Source organism: Hemitrygon akajei, chromosome 20 (assembly GCF_048418815.1).
Source record: "Hemitrygon akajei chromosome 20, sHemAka1.3, whole genome shotgun sequence".
In the NCBI taxonomy this organism is placed as follows: Eukaryota; Metazoa; Chordata; class Chondrichthyes; order Myliobatiformes; family Dasyatidae; genus Hemitrygon; species Hemitrygon akajei.
This window is the reverse complement of record NC_133143.1, coordinates 35088960-35103888: the sequence shown is the minus strand read 5'-3', so window position 1 is coordinate 35103888 and position 14929 is coordinate 35088960. Positions and strand designations below refer to the sequence as shown.

The 14929-nt window shown below is 40.9% G+C and overlaps 1 protein-coding gene across 5 annotated transcripts in view; it reads right to left on the bottom strand.

The window, feature by feature from the left end:
* Window positions 1-14929, bottom strand: part of brd9 (bromodomain containing 9) — a 71500-nt gene that overhangs the window by 42881 nt on the left and 13690 nt on the right. For 3 of the 5 annotated variants that reach the window (XM_073024152.1, XM_073024156.1, XM_073024155.1), the window contains exons 3-7: window positions 13152-13287; window positions 9755-9815; window positions 8826-8970; window positions 3486-3596; window positions 1492-1670 (exon numbers count right to left, since the gene is read on the bottom strand). In XM_073024152.1, coding sequence (XP_072880253.1) covers window positions 1492-1670; window positions 3486-3596; window positions 8826-8970; window positions 9755-9815; window positions 13152-13287 — 632 coding nt within the window. The remainder of the gene's footprint in view (window positions 1-1491; window positions 1671-3485; window positions 3597-8825; window positions 8971-9754; window positions 9816-13151; window positions 13288-14929) is intronic. The other 2 variants (XM_073024153.1, XM_073024154.1) reach the window with 2 other exon arrangements.

Here is a 14929-nt window from a genome sequence, read left to right as displayed (position 1 = left end):
GGCAAAGCAGTGAAAAGCATTTCATCTCCTGTCAAAGTCAGAACTGCAATTGCAAGTTTACATGTCTCCAGAAGACCATAAGACATAGGAGCAGAATTAGGCCATTCAGTTCATCAAGATTTTTTATTCCCTCTCAACCCTATTCTCCAGCCTTCTCACTGCAACACTTGACACCCTTACTAATAAAGAACTTATCAACCTCGCTTTAAATATACCTAATGACTTGGCCTTTAAAGGCATCTGTGGCATGATTTCCACAGATATACCACCCTCTTGCTTCCTCATCTTTCTGAAGGGATGTCCTTTTATTCCGAAGCTGTACCTCAAGTCCTAGATTCATCCACTATAGAAAACATCCTCTCCACAACTGCTCTATTTAGGCCTTTCAATATTAAATTGACTTCAATGAGAAACCCCCTCGTGCTTCTAAATTCCAGAGCCACTAAATGTTCCTCATACAGCATATAAATTCTTTCATTCCTCAGGAGTGTTCTTGTAAACTTACTATGCATCATTTCTCAGGCCAGCAGATCCATCCTTAGATATGGGGCCCAAAACTGCTCACAGTACTCCAAATGTGTTCTGACCAATGCCATATAAAGTCTCAGCATTGCATTCTTGCTCTTACATTTTTATCCTCTAGAAATGAATGTTAACATTGTCATTGCCTTCATTACTACTGACTCAACCTGCAAGTTAATCCATAGGGAATCTTGCACTAGGACTCTCAAGTCCCTCTGCACTTTCTGACTTCTGAATTCTCTCCCCATTTAGAAAACAGTATATGACTTCATTCTTTCCACCAAAGTGCATAATACACTTTCCTGAACTGCATTCTGACAGATCTAGGAGAGACGGGATATTCATTTAGTTTAGAGATACAGCTGCACCGCCCAGCAACCCAGCTATTTAACATTGGCCTAATCACAGGACAATATACAGTGACCAATTATCCTATGGTTTTGGACTGTGGGAGGAAACCCATGTGCTCATGGGAAGGACATACTCTTCTTACAGAGGATGTCGGAATTAAACTCCGAGGACCTGAGCTGTAATAGAATTGCACTAACCGCTACGCTACTCTGGCACCCCACAGATAGAAAGACAAGGGTCTTAGAGAAAAAAGAATAATTATTTGTGGCTGCTAAGAAGTCATTAGGAAGAATAATTTCAATAAAACACACTACAAGAAACCTGAATCATTACTTCTTTGGCATTCTTGTTTATTAAATCATCAGGCTATCCAATGCCAGAAGATCATTCTGAGATAATGTTACAGAACAAAATAAAATGTTGTGGGATATGTAAATTTACTACCAACCATTCAAGTGTCCCTAATATTTCAATGACTCTTTGTTAAGGGCTTTTAAAAATAAATCTAACATATTTCTAACTTGTATCTTTGAAAAGTTCATTGTCCAGAAACTTTCTTTAAAAGAGGCCACCCAATTTACAAAGTGCCAAAGTGCAGCAATTTCAAACTGAACTTACCTGATGACCTCTTTACTTTGCTTCTTGGATTTTTTGGTTGTTGTTTCGACAGGTACTATAGTAACTTCTGCAACAGTTTCTTCTTGTGTTACATCTTCATCGCCTAACAGTGCTGCCTGCTGAGAAAAATCGATCTCCTGCATGAATGTCATGCTGCGCTTCAAAGCTAACAGACGCTCCTGTAAGCAAAGAACATAGAAGGGCACGCTTTTTACTTCTCCCCATGTCCTGGGGTGAACTGCATGCACATGCACAGCATTTAGTAGTTGCTGGTCATTGATGTTTGTTGAGTTTAATGACTGACACTCTTGTGAATGAGAGTGATTACAGATGAGCATTGTTAGGGCTCAATGGTGAAGGATACTAGAAGTGACAAAATAAATGGATCATAAACTATGGTGTGCCCTGTGACAAAGACATGACAACCATCAACACAATAAGGCACAGCCACAGAAATACAATGATGGAAATAGTTAATGCTGCAAAATAAACTAGATAACATTCTATCTCTCCCAAATGAGAAAATGCATAATAAATGAATAGTACATAAACACAATGAGATCATCTAATTTTAACTTACTTTAATTTTGCATTGTAATAAAATGCAATTGAAGTATACTTTGTTCATATTTGTTCTCTTTTATTATTCCTAGCAACACAAACTGTGGTCGATTAAATCAATAACCTACGAGGAGAATTCCTTAAACTGGTGAAAGTTTATCAATTCTTTAATCTCGTTGAAGTGCACTTAGGAGGACAGTCCTAAATGGAAGGATCTGTTATGCGCAAAGCCTATTCTAAAACTGTTGTAATACCAGAGAAAAGACGTGATTCATAATCATCCTTTCCCTTTATTTAGACCATAAGATATAGTTGCAGAATTAGGCCATTTGGCCCATCAAGTCTGATCCACTACTTCATCATCGCTGATCCGTTTTCCCTCTCAGCCCTAATCTCCTGTCTTCTTCCCGTATCCCTTTATGCCCTGGCCAATCAAGAATCTATCAACCTCTGCCTTAAATATATGTAAAGATTTGGCCTCCAGAGATTCACCACTCTCTGACTAAAGAAATTCCTCCTCATCTCTGTTCTAAAAGGATGCCCCTCTTCTGGTCCTAGTTTCTCCCAGCATAGGACACATCCTCTCCACATCCACTCTATCGAGGCCTTTCAACATTCGATAGGTTTCAATGAGGTCACCCCTCATTTTTCTGAATTTCAGTGAATACAGGCCCAGATCCATCAAACATTCTTCATATGATGAGCTGTTCAACCCTGGAATAATTTTCGTGAACCTCCTTTGAACCCTCTCCAGTTTCAGCACATCCTTTCTAAGATAAGGGGCCCAAAACTGCTCATAAGGCCTCACCAGTACTTTATAAAGCCTCAACATTACATCTTTGCTTTTATTTTCTAGTCCTCTTCAAATGAATGCTAACATTGCATTTGCCTTCTTCAACACTACTCAACCTACAAAATTAACTTTCAGGGAGCCCTGCACAAGCACTCCCAAGTCCCTTTCCGCCTCAGGTTATTGAATTTTCTCTCCATTTAGAAAATAGTCAACCCGTTTATTTCTTCTATCAAAACGTATGACTATATACTTCCTGATACTTATTCCATCTGCCATAGTTAGCATATCTCTCAGCATTCAACATAAGCTACTTCACTTAATTAATCATTTAATCACCAGATGTTCGAAATCTAGGAAATTCCTGCCTAACAGCTTTGCCAGAAGAAAATCTGTGATTCAGAAAGGAATCTTATTTTGAGCTACCTATCACATGCAGATTGAGCTACTTACAGGCACTGATCTTGTTGGCAATGCCCACAAGCCAAAATATGAGTAAGTTAATAAAAATCAGTTATGGGACCAATATTAACAAGCAGCAAAATGGAGCACGTAATTTATGTCTGTTTTAGTAAAATACTATACTGATCCACCACTAGACACACCTATCAGATAACCAGATGAAGAAAATAAATCATCTTACTTTACTCATCATCTTAAATCCTGTGTGAAGCAGCTTTTTTGCAGCTTTGTAGTACACAGTTTCAGGTCGGTTGTAAGTCATTGCATTATCGCACATCAGCTTGAAGTCACCCTTGGAGAAGAAAAAGAATCAAAATTACTTCAAGTTAATGCATATACCTCCCTGGGTTTTGACTGCAGTTCTGTATGGAACTGCCAACCTTTGTCAGCAATTTGGTACAACCACACAAATACAAAAGATCCATAATCTGCTGACAATTTCTTAAATCAAGAAGTGGACAAGAACATACTGAAATTCCTTAACTTTACACTGGAGAACCTACTTCTGGATCTGAGAACCCATTAGTTTGAATTGAGATATTAGACTCATTTGAAAGCCAAAAGTACAGGTTTTTGCCTTTGCACAAAGAAATCTTTAAAGTGCTTTTTCATATAAAGTCTTTTAAAAATGATTTCATTTATTTCTTTAAAAAGATAATTTAAGGTCAGACTGCTTGAGGCTCTATTAGCCTTGGGATTTCTGTTCAACTGAAGCAGCCTGCTGACAACAATATATTGAGCTTCTTAAGTATTGTCAGAACAATGGTATTCAAGTCAAGTAGTAGCTATTCCATTATATTCCCGATCTGTGCTGTGATGACAGATCAGGAGTTAATAACTGTATCACTTGCTGCTGGATACTTAACCTAGGAAGATGAGCTGGGTTGAGGTGCTCTGTACAAAAAGGATGGATTGCATCTAAACCTGATGGGGCCAAAATCCTAGCAGAGGGATTTGCTTGTACTATTTGGGAGGGTTTAAGCTAGATTGACGAGGGTGGAATGCTGATCAAAGCAGAAGCCAATGGGAAGTCAAAGAAATATACAATAGTCAATGAGAGGAGGTTTAGAAGCAAGGATTGCGAGGAGCTTAATATAGAGAATGGAAAGACCACTGGTTTAAACTGCTTTAATTTCACTATGAGACATTAACGGGTAAAGTAGATGAACCTGTTAAGTTCCAGGTGAGCAACTACTGTCTGTAACAGCAGCAGACATAAGAAGGACTCTGCAGAGAGTCAACCCCAAATGGTGGCTGGGCCAGACCACATCCCAGGCCAAGAACTCAGGGAGTGTGCACACCAGCTCACTGATGTCTTTATGGGCATCTTCAAGCCTTCGCTCATCCAGGCTACTGCCCCCACATGCTTCAAATCAGCAATCATCATCCCTGTACCAAAGCACTCTGCACCTTCAGAGCTAAATACTACCACCAAGTGGCACTGATGCCTATCATCGTGAAGTAATTTGAGCAGATGATAATGGCACATATCAAAAACTACATTTCTGCCACACTGGACACTTGCCAATATGCTTACTGTTATTTATCAGGCACTGGCCCTATCACATCTAGAAAACAAGGACACTTATTTCAGAATGCTGTTTCCGGGTTTCAGTTCGGCATTCGACACTATTGTCTCAAGGACCTTGGTCAACAAACTCCTTTGCCTCTGTTTAAATACATCACTGCAACTAGTGAACAGACCCCAGATAGTTAGGATGCAGAAGCACTCCACCCTCTCCATCATCCTCAAAACAAGTGCCTCCCAGGACAGTATGCTGAGCTCATTGCCAAACACACGAGCAATCATATTGTGAAATTCAACAATGACATGACTGTGGCGGGCTTTATCACCAACAACGATGAGACAGCCCACAGAGAGGAGGAGGAAGACCTTGATGCCTAGGGCCAGGCAAATAACTGCTTCCTTAACGTCAATAAGACAAAGGAGATGTTCATCGACTTCAGGAGAACTCGCACCACTTACATCCCCTTTTATCCTTGTGGTGGAAACTGCAAGAATTTTCAAACTCCTGGAAATGCACATCACACACAATCTCTCATGGTCCCAAAACAGGAAAGCTCACCAATGTCCCTATTTTCTGAGGAGGCAGAAGAGAGCTGGACTTCGTACATCCATACTCCTGTGACATTCTACAGATGTGCAGTAGAGAGAATCCTAACAGTCATCAAAACTACCCAACACATCACCAGCACCAGCCTGGAGGAAATCAGCAGGTTGGGCAGTCAACGTTTTGGGCTGAGACCCTTCGTCAGGACTGAAGAGGGAGGGGGCAGGGGCCCTATAAAGAAGGTGGGGGGAGGGTGGGAAGGAGAAGGCTGGTGGGTGCCATGTGAAAAACCATTAAGAGGAAAGATCAAGGGGTGGGGAAGGGGAAGCAGGGAGGGGATAGGCAGGAAAGATGAAGGAACGTGAGGGGAAAGCACTATGTATAGTAGAAGAAGGTGGAATCATGAGAGAGGTGAAAGGCAGCTAGAAGAGGAGGCAGAGTGAAACTGGGATGGGGAAAGGGAGGGGGAGGGAATTACCGGAAGTTGAAGAATTCGATGTTCATACAAAGGGGCTGGAGACTACCCAGATGGTATATGAGGTGTTGCTCCTCCAACCTGAGTTTGGCCTCATCATGGCAGTAGAGGAGGCCATGTACGTACATATCCAAATGGGAATGTGAAGCAGAGTTGAAGTGGGTGGCAACCGGGAGATCCTGTCTGTTGTGGCGGACAGAGCGGAGGTGCTCGATGAAGCGGTCCCCAGCATCTAATGTACTTTGTGTTTACCAGCACCAGCCTACCTCCTATCAAGGATATATGTACAGAAAAGTACTGGAAAAGGGCCAGTAACATTACGTAGGATCCCCCACACCCCGCTATGGACTGTTTGTCTCACTCCCATCAGAAAGGAGGCTTCGTAGCATCCACGCCAGGACCACTAGTCTCAAAAACAGATACTTTCTCTAAGCAGAAAGGCTGATCAACACCTTCGCCCACTAACCCCACCGTTAGTTTATTATTTTGTGTCAGTCACCTTATGTACAGCCTAGCCTCACTTTATGGACATACAATCAATCTATGTGTATAAGTTACCTTATGTATTTATATCCATTGTGGTTTTTTTTTCATTATTATTGTGTTCTTTATCTTTTGTGTTTTCTTTGTGCTGCATCAGATCTGGAGTAACAATTATTTTGGTCTCCTTACACTTGTGTACTGGAAATAACGTTAAGCAATCTTGAATACTGAACTCAGAGCATGGGTTGGTTCTGGGAATCGGATTGCTATTGCCATAACAGAAACATGCCTAAGAAAAGGGCAAGACTTGCAGCTCAGTGTTCCAGGATACCAATGCTGTAGTCATGACAGAGATTCAGGTAGAAAGGTGAATTAACTTTTTGTTGAGGGAGTACATAACAAAATATCTTTGACAGGATATTCCCTAAGGAACCATCTGGTGAGGCCTTTTGGGTAGAACTTAGAAGCAATGGGATGGTCACACTGATGGGACTGTAATAGAATAGTCAGCAGTAATTAGAGGAGCAGATTTGTGAAGAGACTGCAGGTAGTTGTGATAATAACTGGGTAGCATTAGTGGAGTGGGAAATTTAAATTTTCCTGATGTTGTCTGCACTATCTATAATATAAAGGGCTTAGATAGGGTTGAATTTGTTAAATCTGTTCAATAAAGTATCCTTCATCAATATATAGAGGGTTCTACTAGAGACAGAGTGCAGCACTGGCCCCCTCAGGGAACAAGGTGGGGCAAGTTTCTTAAATGTCCTTTGGGGAACACTTTGGATCCAGAGATCATAATTCTATCACATTTTAAATAGTTATAGAGAAAGATAGGACTGCTCCACTGGTTAAGGTCCTACATTGGGACAGGGCCAATTTTCAAGGCATTAAGGAGGATTTTACAGAGGTCGACTGGGTTAAACTGTTTGCTGGTAAAGCGATGATTAGCAAGTGGGAGGCTTTTAAAATGTGATATCAAGAGTCCAGATGCAGTATAGGGTGAAAGTCAAGGCTGGCAACACTGACTGATGAGAGATACTGAAGCTATGGTGTATAAGGTGATGACAGGTATTGATCATGTGGATAGTCAGAGGCTTTTACCCAGGGCTGAAATGGCTAGCACAAGAGGGCACAGTTTTAAGGCGCTTGGAAGTAGCTATAGAGGAGTTGTCAGGGGTACATTTTTTATGCAGAGAGTGCTGAGTGCATGGAATGGGCTGCCAGCAACAGTGGTGGAGACGGATATGATAGGATTTTTTAAGAGAGTGCTGGACAGGTACATGGAACTAAGAAAAATAGATGGCTACAGGTAAGCCAAAGTAATTTCTAAGGTAAGGACATGTTCGGCACAGCTTTGTGGGCTGAAGGGCCTGTATTGTGCTGTAGATTTTCTGTAGATTGTGCTATGGTCAGTAAAAAGGAGTATTGAGTTTAGGCTATAAGAAACAAAGGAATTATTTGAAGACTAGAATGTGTAGGAGTACAGTTAGGAGGGAAATTTGAAGGGTAATAAGAGGGTATGTAATGGATCAGGCAAGCAGAGTTGAGAAAAATCCCAAGATATATTCTCTAGGTACAGTATATTGAGTGTAACTCAAGTCCATAGCTCCCTGAAAGTGGTATGGCAGTTAGATAGGTGGTGAAGAAGACATTTGGCACACTGGCCTTCTGTAATCAGGACACTTGAGTTTAGGAGTTGGGTCATTAGGGTGCAGTTGTTTTGCTTTTCTAATTATAGCAAGGACAGGATGCATGAAAGAAAGGCATGAAGTCCAAAGTCCAGATTTTGGTAAGATGAAGAGGGAAATGCATTAAGTCATACCTTTCTCTCTCCACCTCCTCCACTAAAACCTTTGTGTCATGTCTGGAAGAGCACTCCAGATATGCACAATTTATCAGTGTCTCTCAAGTCTAAAACTACCAGCATCTGATCCTGCCAAAATACCTTTCATACTTAAGCACTTAGAAGTTATAAATTTAGTAGTCTAGAACAAAATGATGCTTCTCAATCATAAAAGAGGCACGCTCTTTGCAACAGTGCAGGTTAATAATGCATTCCAATTGACAAGCATATTTTGAATTTCATCTAATTTAGCCTCTTCAATTTTATAAAACCAAGTTCTGATACAAATCCTCTCAAGGTACATATGACTATCTGAGAGACTCAATTACCCACATCCCCAGTCCAGAAATGGAACAAATCTAGTCTGTTTGAATCAGAATCAGATTTATTATCAGTTACATGACATGAAATGTGTTGTTTTACAAAACAGTACATGCAAAAACATAAAATTGCTATTGGATTGTTCATTCAGATTCCATTAATAAAATACTTTTAAAGTAAGTATGTCAAAACTAAGTGGCCGTAACTGACAGTATTTAAAAGAAAAAACATTTACTGTAAAATTATGGAAACACAGCATTCTTCTAACATTTCTTTCCACTTTCTCAGTATTTACAGGTACTCATATATAGCCAATATCAATCTTACCTTGAATTCTGTAATGGAGTTATATTCATTTGCCAGAATTTTATCCTTCATAGTGCTGAAATCCATTGGATGTTTTATTATCATAGAATAACCAGGTGCAATACTATCCGTAACAGGGAATGCAAAAAATCCATGAGGGTCTTTCCTAAAAGTAAAAATCAGTGATTTTCTTTTGGTAAGTGTTTAAGTATCATCAATTTCATTTATTATTTCCTTATCTTCAAGTACTTCTTCAATGTCTAAAAGTAGAAACTTAGAAGAAAATTGTATGTTGTTTACACTATACAATATCATTGATCTCTGCTGGTTAGCTGATCTCCTTAAGCCCAGTGATACTTTTATTGTGGTTGGTTTCATGGTTTATACCATGGTATACAAAAATAGTTAACCAGGATTCACTACTTCTGGGTAAGATTTCCTCAGGTTTTAATATGTTCCCAAAAGTTTAAACATGAAGGGAATTATCTATTAGAATGCAGTTATGATAGAATGAATGCAGCCTGATTGTTCTGTTTGCATCGTCTTAGCAAATTAAATCAACTAAGCAGACTGTAATTTAGAGTATCAAAATCACAAGCATGGTTACAACTGTGGGGTTGAGGACAGAAATATTCTTGGCTGCAATTGTGAAATTCCAGCAAACTACACTAGAAACAATACACTAGACTAAAATTTCTGCCTACTATACATATTGAAAAAATCCTTCCTGAAGGTGAATATAATTGGCAAATAAAAGCTACATTCTGCCTCAAAGAGAAGGAAGTGAAAATTCTCATGCATATTTTAACATAACACTGAAGCCCATTTATCCTCCTAAGCACGTAAGAACATATATAGTTGAAGGTGTTGCAAAAATGAAAGTTATCCATTATTACTGTACTGTGGTAAATTTTTATATTACATGGTGGTTAGTTATGACTGAAACTTACCGCTGTAACTGGCGTAAAAAATGCTCTAATAATTGCTGCAGGGGTGTATTCTCACTTTCAGCTTTTAATACAAAGAAAATTTTCCATTAGCAGTGACATATGACAATCTGTATCACATAAATCATTACATTATAAATATAATGCATTACATTAAGTGCTTTTAACTATATATAGTATACTATATACAGGTGACCCCCATTTTTCAAATGTTCACTTTACGACAGCTTGCTGTTACGAAAGACCTACATTAATACCTGTTTTCGCTAACCAAAGAGGATTTTCACTTTTACGAAAAAAGACGCCCGCTTTAAACGTGTGTTTACCCTGAAAAGACTACCACGACCGTGAAGCCTTGCACAGGCAGTTGTGTGCGCATGTACGTGTGTATGCTTGTATGTGCCGATTTTTTTTCTCCAAATCGATTTTGACTCACTGTCTTCCCGATTTTGATAAGTGAAACTACACTATAAATACAATATTTCTAATTTATATAGGCTGTATATTTATCATATCATTCCTGCTTTTACTATATGTTTGTGTTATTTTGGTATGATTTGGCAGGTTATTTTTTGTATCTGGGAAAGCTCAAAAAATTTTCCCATATAAATTAATGGTAATTGCTTCTTCGCTTTACGACATTTCAGCTTACAAACGGTTTCATAGGAGCGCTCTACGTTCAGATAGCGGGGAAAACCTGTAAACACACGTAATGTTAACTGAAAAACTTCAAGCAATTAGTGATAATTTGGTGGTCTGAATGTATTTTGGCCTATGCATATTGAAGCAAATAAAAACTAAAGACAGGTTAAGTTTGTGAGTTATCCGCCTAATAAACTGACCAACAAAAAATACAATATAAATTCAGTGTCCTCCTAAAGAGTCAAAATGTTATTGTGAATGCTATGTCATTCTTACCATCTCCAATGTCAGTGGGATGACATCCTTGCCAAAGGTCGCAAAGCATTTGAACATAATTAATAACAGCTTTTAAAGACCTATGATTAATACTGGGAAGTAATTTGACATCACACTTTTGTTCAGTAGATCACAAGACAAAGGAGCAGAAGTAGGCCATTCGGCCCATCGAGTCTACTCCACCACTCCACCATGAGCTAAACTATTCTCCCATCTAGGTCCAATTTCCGGCTTTTTTCCCATATCCCTTGATACCCTGACTAATTAGATACTTGGCAATCTCCCCCTTAAAAACCCTCAATGATTGGGCCTTCACAGCTGTATGTGGCAATGAATTCCATAAATCCACGACCCTCTGGATAAAAAAATTTCTCCTCATAAAGCAATATCATTAGATCTTTCAAATCAATCTACATTATTATAATCGCATCAAGGATTTGTTAACAAATTACACATTTACATTATTTCATTAAATTCTGGTTGTAGTTAGTCAAAAAACAGTGGAATGGTGAAATAACACCTTTCTACCAATATTTCTCTATTATTATAAGATAATTCACAAAATTAACATATTTTGTGGTCACACGAGAAAATCTGCAGATGCTGGAAATCCGAGCAACACACACAAGATGCTGGAGGAACTCAGCAGGCCAGGCAGCATCTATGGAAAAGAGTACAGTCGACGTTTCAGTCCAAGGCCCTTCATCAGGACTGGAGAAAAAAAAGTGGAGGAGTCAGAGTAAGAAGGTGGGGGGGGGGGGAGGGTGAAGTAAAGAGCTAGGAAGTTAATTGATGAAAGAGATACAGGGCTGGAGAAGGGGGATGATAGGAGAGGACAGAAGGCCATGGAAGAAAAGGAAGATGAGCACCAGAAGGAGGCGATGAGCAGGCAAGAAGAGAGGAAAATGGTAATGGGGAATGGGTCATTACTGGAAATTCGAGAAATCAATGTTCATGCCATCAGGTTGGAGGTTACCCAGTTGGAATACCAAGTGTTGTTCCTCCAACCTGAGTGTTGCCTCATCGTGACAGTAGAGGAGGCCATGGATTGACATGTTGGAATGGGAATGGGAAGTGGAATTAAAATGGGTGGCCACTGGAAGATCCCACTTTTTCTGGTGGATGGAGCATAGGTGATTGACAAAGTGGTCTCCCAATCTGCGTCGGGTCTCACTGATATACAAGTCACCACACCAGGAGCGCCGGATACAGTAGATGACCCCAACAGACTCACAGGTGAAGTGTCGCCTCACCTGGGAGGACTGTTTAGGGCCCTGAATGGTCGTGAGGAGTAGGTGCAGGGGCAGGTGTAGCACTTGTTCCCCTTGCAAGGATAAGTGCCAGGAGAGGAATCAATGGGGAGGTATGAATGCACAAGGGAGTTGTGTACGGAAAGATCCCTGTGGAAAGCAGAAAGTAGGTTGGGGGGGGGGGGGGAAGGTGGGCGCAGAAAGTGGGGGGGAAGGTGGGTGCAGAAAGTGTGTGGGGGGGGAAGACGCAGAAAGTGTGGGGGAAGAGGGAAAGACACAGAAAGTGGTACTTTCTGCATCCTGTAGGGATCTCCATTCGTCCCTCCCCACTGAACTCCCTCCTAACACTTACCCTTGCAAGTGGAACAAAGTACTACACCTGCCCCCACACCTCCTCTCTTACTACCATTCAGGGTCCCAAATAGTCCTTCCAGGTCAAGTGACACTTTACCTGTGAGTCTGTTGTGGCCATCTACTGTATCTGGTGCTTGCAGTGCGACCTCCTGTAAATTGGCAAGACCCGACGAAGATTGGAAGATCACTTTGCCGGGCACCTATGCTCCACTCTGCCAGAAAAAGCAGGACCTCCTAGTGGCCACCCATTTTAATTCCATGTCAGTCCATGGCTCCTCTACTGTCGTGGTGAGGCCAAGTTGAGGTTGGAGGAGCAACGCCTTATACTCCATCTGGGTAACTTCCAACCTGATGGCGTGAACATTGATTTCTCAAATTTCCAGTAAAGCCCCACTCCCCCCTTCTCCATCAGCATTCCCCATTCCCATTTCTCCTTCACCTTATCTCCTTACCCGCCCATCACCTCCCTCTGGCTGTGTTTTCTTCCATGGCCTTCTATTCTCTCCGATCAGATTGCTCCTTCTCCAGCCCTGTATCTTGTTCACCAATCAACTTCCCAGCCCCTTGTGTTTCTTTCTCCCCTCCCCCACCTTCTTCCTCTGACCCCTCATCTTTTTTTCTCCAATCCTGATGAAGGGTCTTGGCCCGAAACTCTGACTGAACTCTTTTTCACAGATGCTGCCTGGCTTGCTGAGCATTTTGTGTGTGTTGCATATATTACTGGTATTGTTGAAAATTATAAATTGAGTCTTCTATACCAATAATAATGAATTGCGCTGTAGTTCCTGTCTGCGTTCATGTCTTCTGTGACACACTTCTCGCATATGACTCTTATCAGTACAGTCAGGATAACTAAATTAAAACCAAGTTTCTCTTACCTTGTTCTTTTGTTCTACAGGATCGTACTGGTCGATCTGTAGGGGGCTCAACTTCAATCCTTTTCCCTGGGTCAAACTCATCAGCATCAGCCTCACTATCTAAGTGTTCTTTCTCACGTTTTCGCTTCTTCTCTTCCTGTTATAAGACAACAAACGCCATCTAACAAATGCCATATTTCCAATATCATCAATGGCAGACAGAGTACAATTAGATGTGCAGCCTCAAAGTCAGAAGTAAAGGACATTATTTTGTCACAAAAATGCAACAAAATAAGAGTCATCATTCTAAAACAAGATTTTCAAAAGCACATAGAAAATTCTGCTCATTTTAATTTAGAAGTATGTGATACTTTATTTCAAGATAATTTATTAAACCTATTCCATTACACAACACCAGATCCAAAACATCCCATTCCCTGGTTGGTTCCATAACGTATTACTTCAGGAAATTACCCCCAAGCAGTCTGTGAATTCAACCTAATGAATGCCATTTCCAATTTGGTAAACATAAAGTTTAAAGTAACCAATAATGAATACATTATTTTTTATATGCCCCCTTCTTTCTTGAGAAATGCTCTTTCCTATAATGTGGCTATTGTTTTGGGGCTGATACACTTTCATTCTTATTTACACACACATTCTTCAGTGAACAGTTATCTTGCCTTATCCAAGATGCCTCCTTCAAATCAAGTCCCAGATGTACCAAACTCATTCATTCAGATTCAGATTATTGTCATTTAGAAACCACAAATGCAATGCAGTAAAAAAATTAGACAATGTTCCTCCAGAATGATATCACAAAAGCATATGACAAAACAGACTACACCAGAAAATCCACATAACGTTTGGCAATCCCCAATCCAGAGTCTGGAGAGCCTGCTGCGTATTAATATCACGCTACTGACTTAGCGCGTTCCCCAGAAAGAAGCTCCAAATCCACCAGATAAACAAGACCAAAAACTAAAGCTACAAGACCTGCACAAAAACACAGTTACAACAGTGCAAACAATAGCATAATTGATAAAAAAAAGACCATGGGCACAGTAAAAAATAGTCCAAAGATGTTAAAAGACTACAAGTTCAAAAGAAATCACCACACAGTTTCCACAAATCCCCAGGGTCCCGACAGACTCGCCATCCCACTCCAGCGGCAGAAGGGAATACCCCCGCTATGGACTTCCACGGCGCCGCCCGACTCAGCCTCGCAGATGCAGCACACAATGAAAGCTCCGTCGAAACCAGCCTCGCAGATGCAGCACACACCGAAAGCGACCTGACCGCAGCGGACTCTGAGTCCGTCGAACCTCCAAGCCGACGACCATCCCCTCCGGCACAGCTTCTCCGAGCACCATCCTCTGCCGAGCGTATTAAGACGGCCCCGCCAACCCAGCCCCAAGGACTGGGGGCCTGTTCTTCCCAGCAGAGTCCCGGACCTCACAGCAGCAGCAGCAACGAAGAAGGTCGTCCTGGAGATTTCCCGATGTTCCTCCATGTTCCCACAACTGTTTTCAATCGATTATAATTGTGCACGGCACCCCACTTCACAAATAACGGATAATCAGCTCCGGAGTGGCCACTGCAAGCTGCGTCGTGCCGCCATCTTGGAATGTCATTATTGTAATATTACTGAATGCAGGTCATAGAATCATATATCATAAAAAAAGCCCTCAGTCCACATAATCTCAAACACCTACATTAATCTTATTTTATTCTTCTCATGTTACCTTTGATTTACCCAAGTTAACACCTGACAGGGATGTGGGAGGACACTAGAGCAT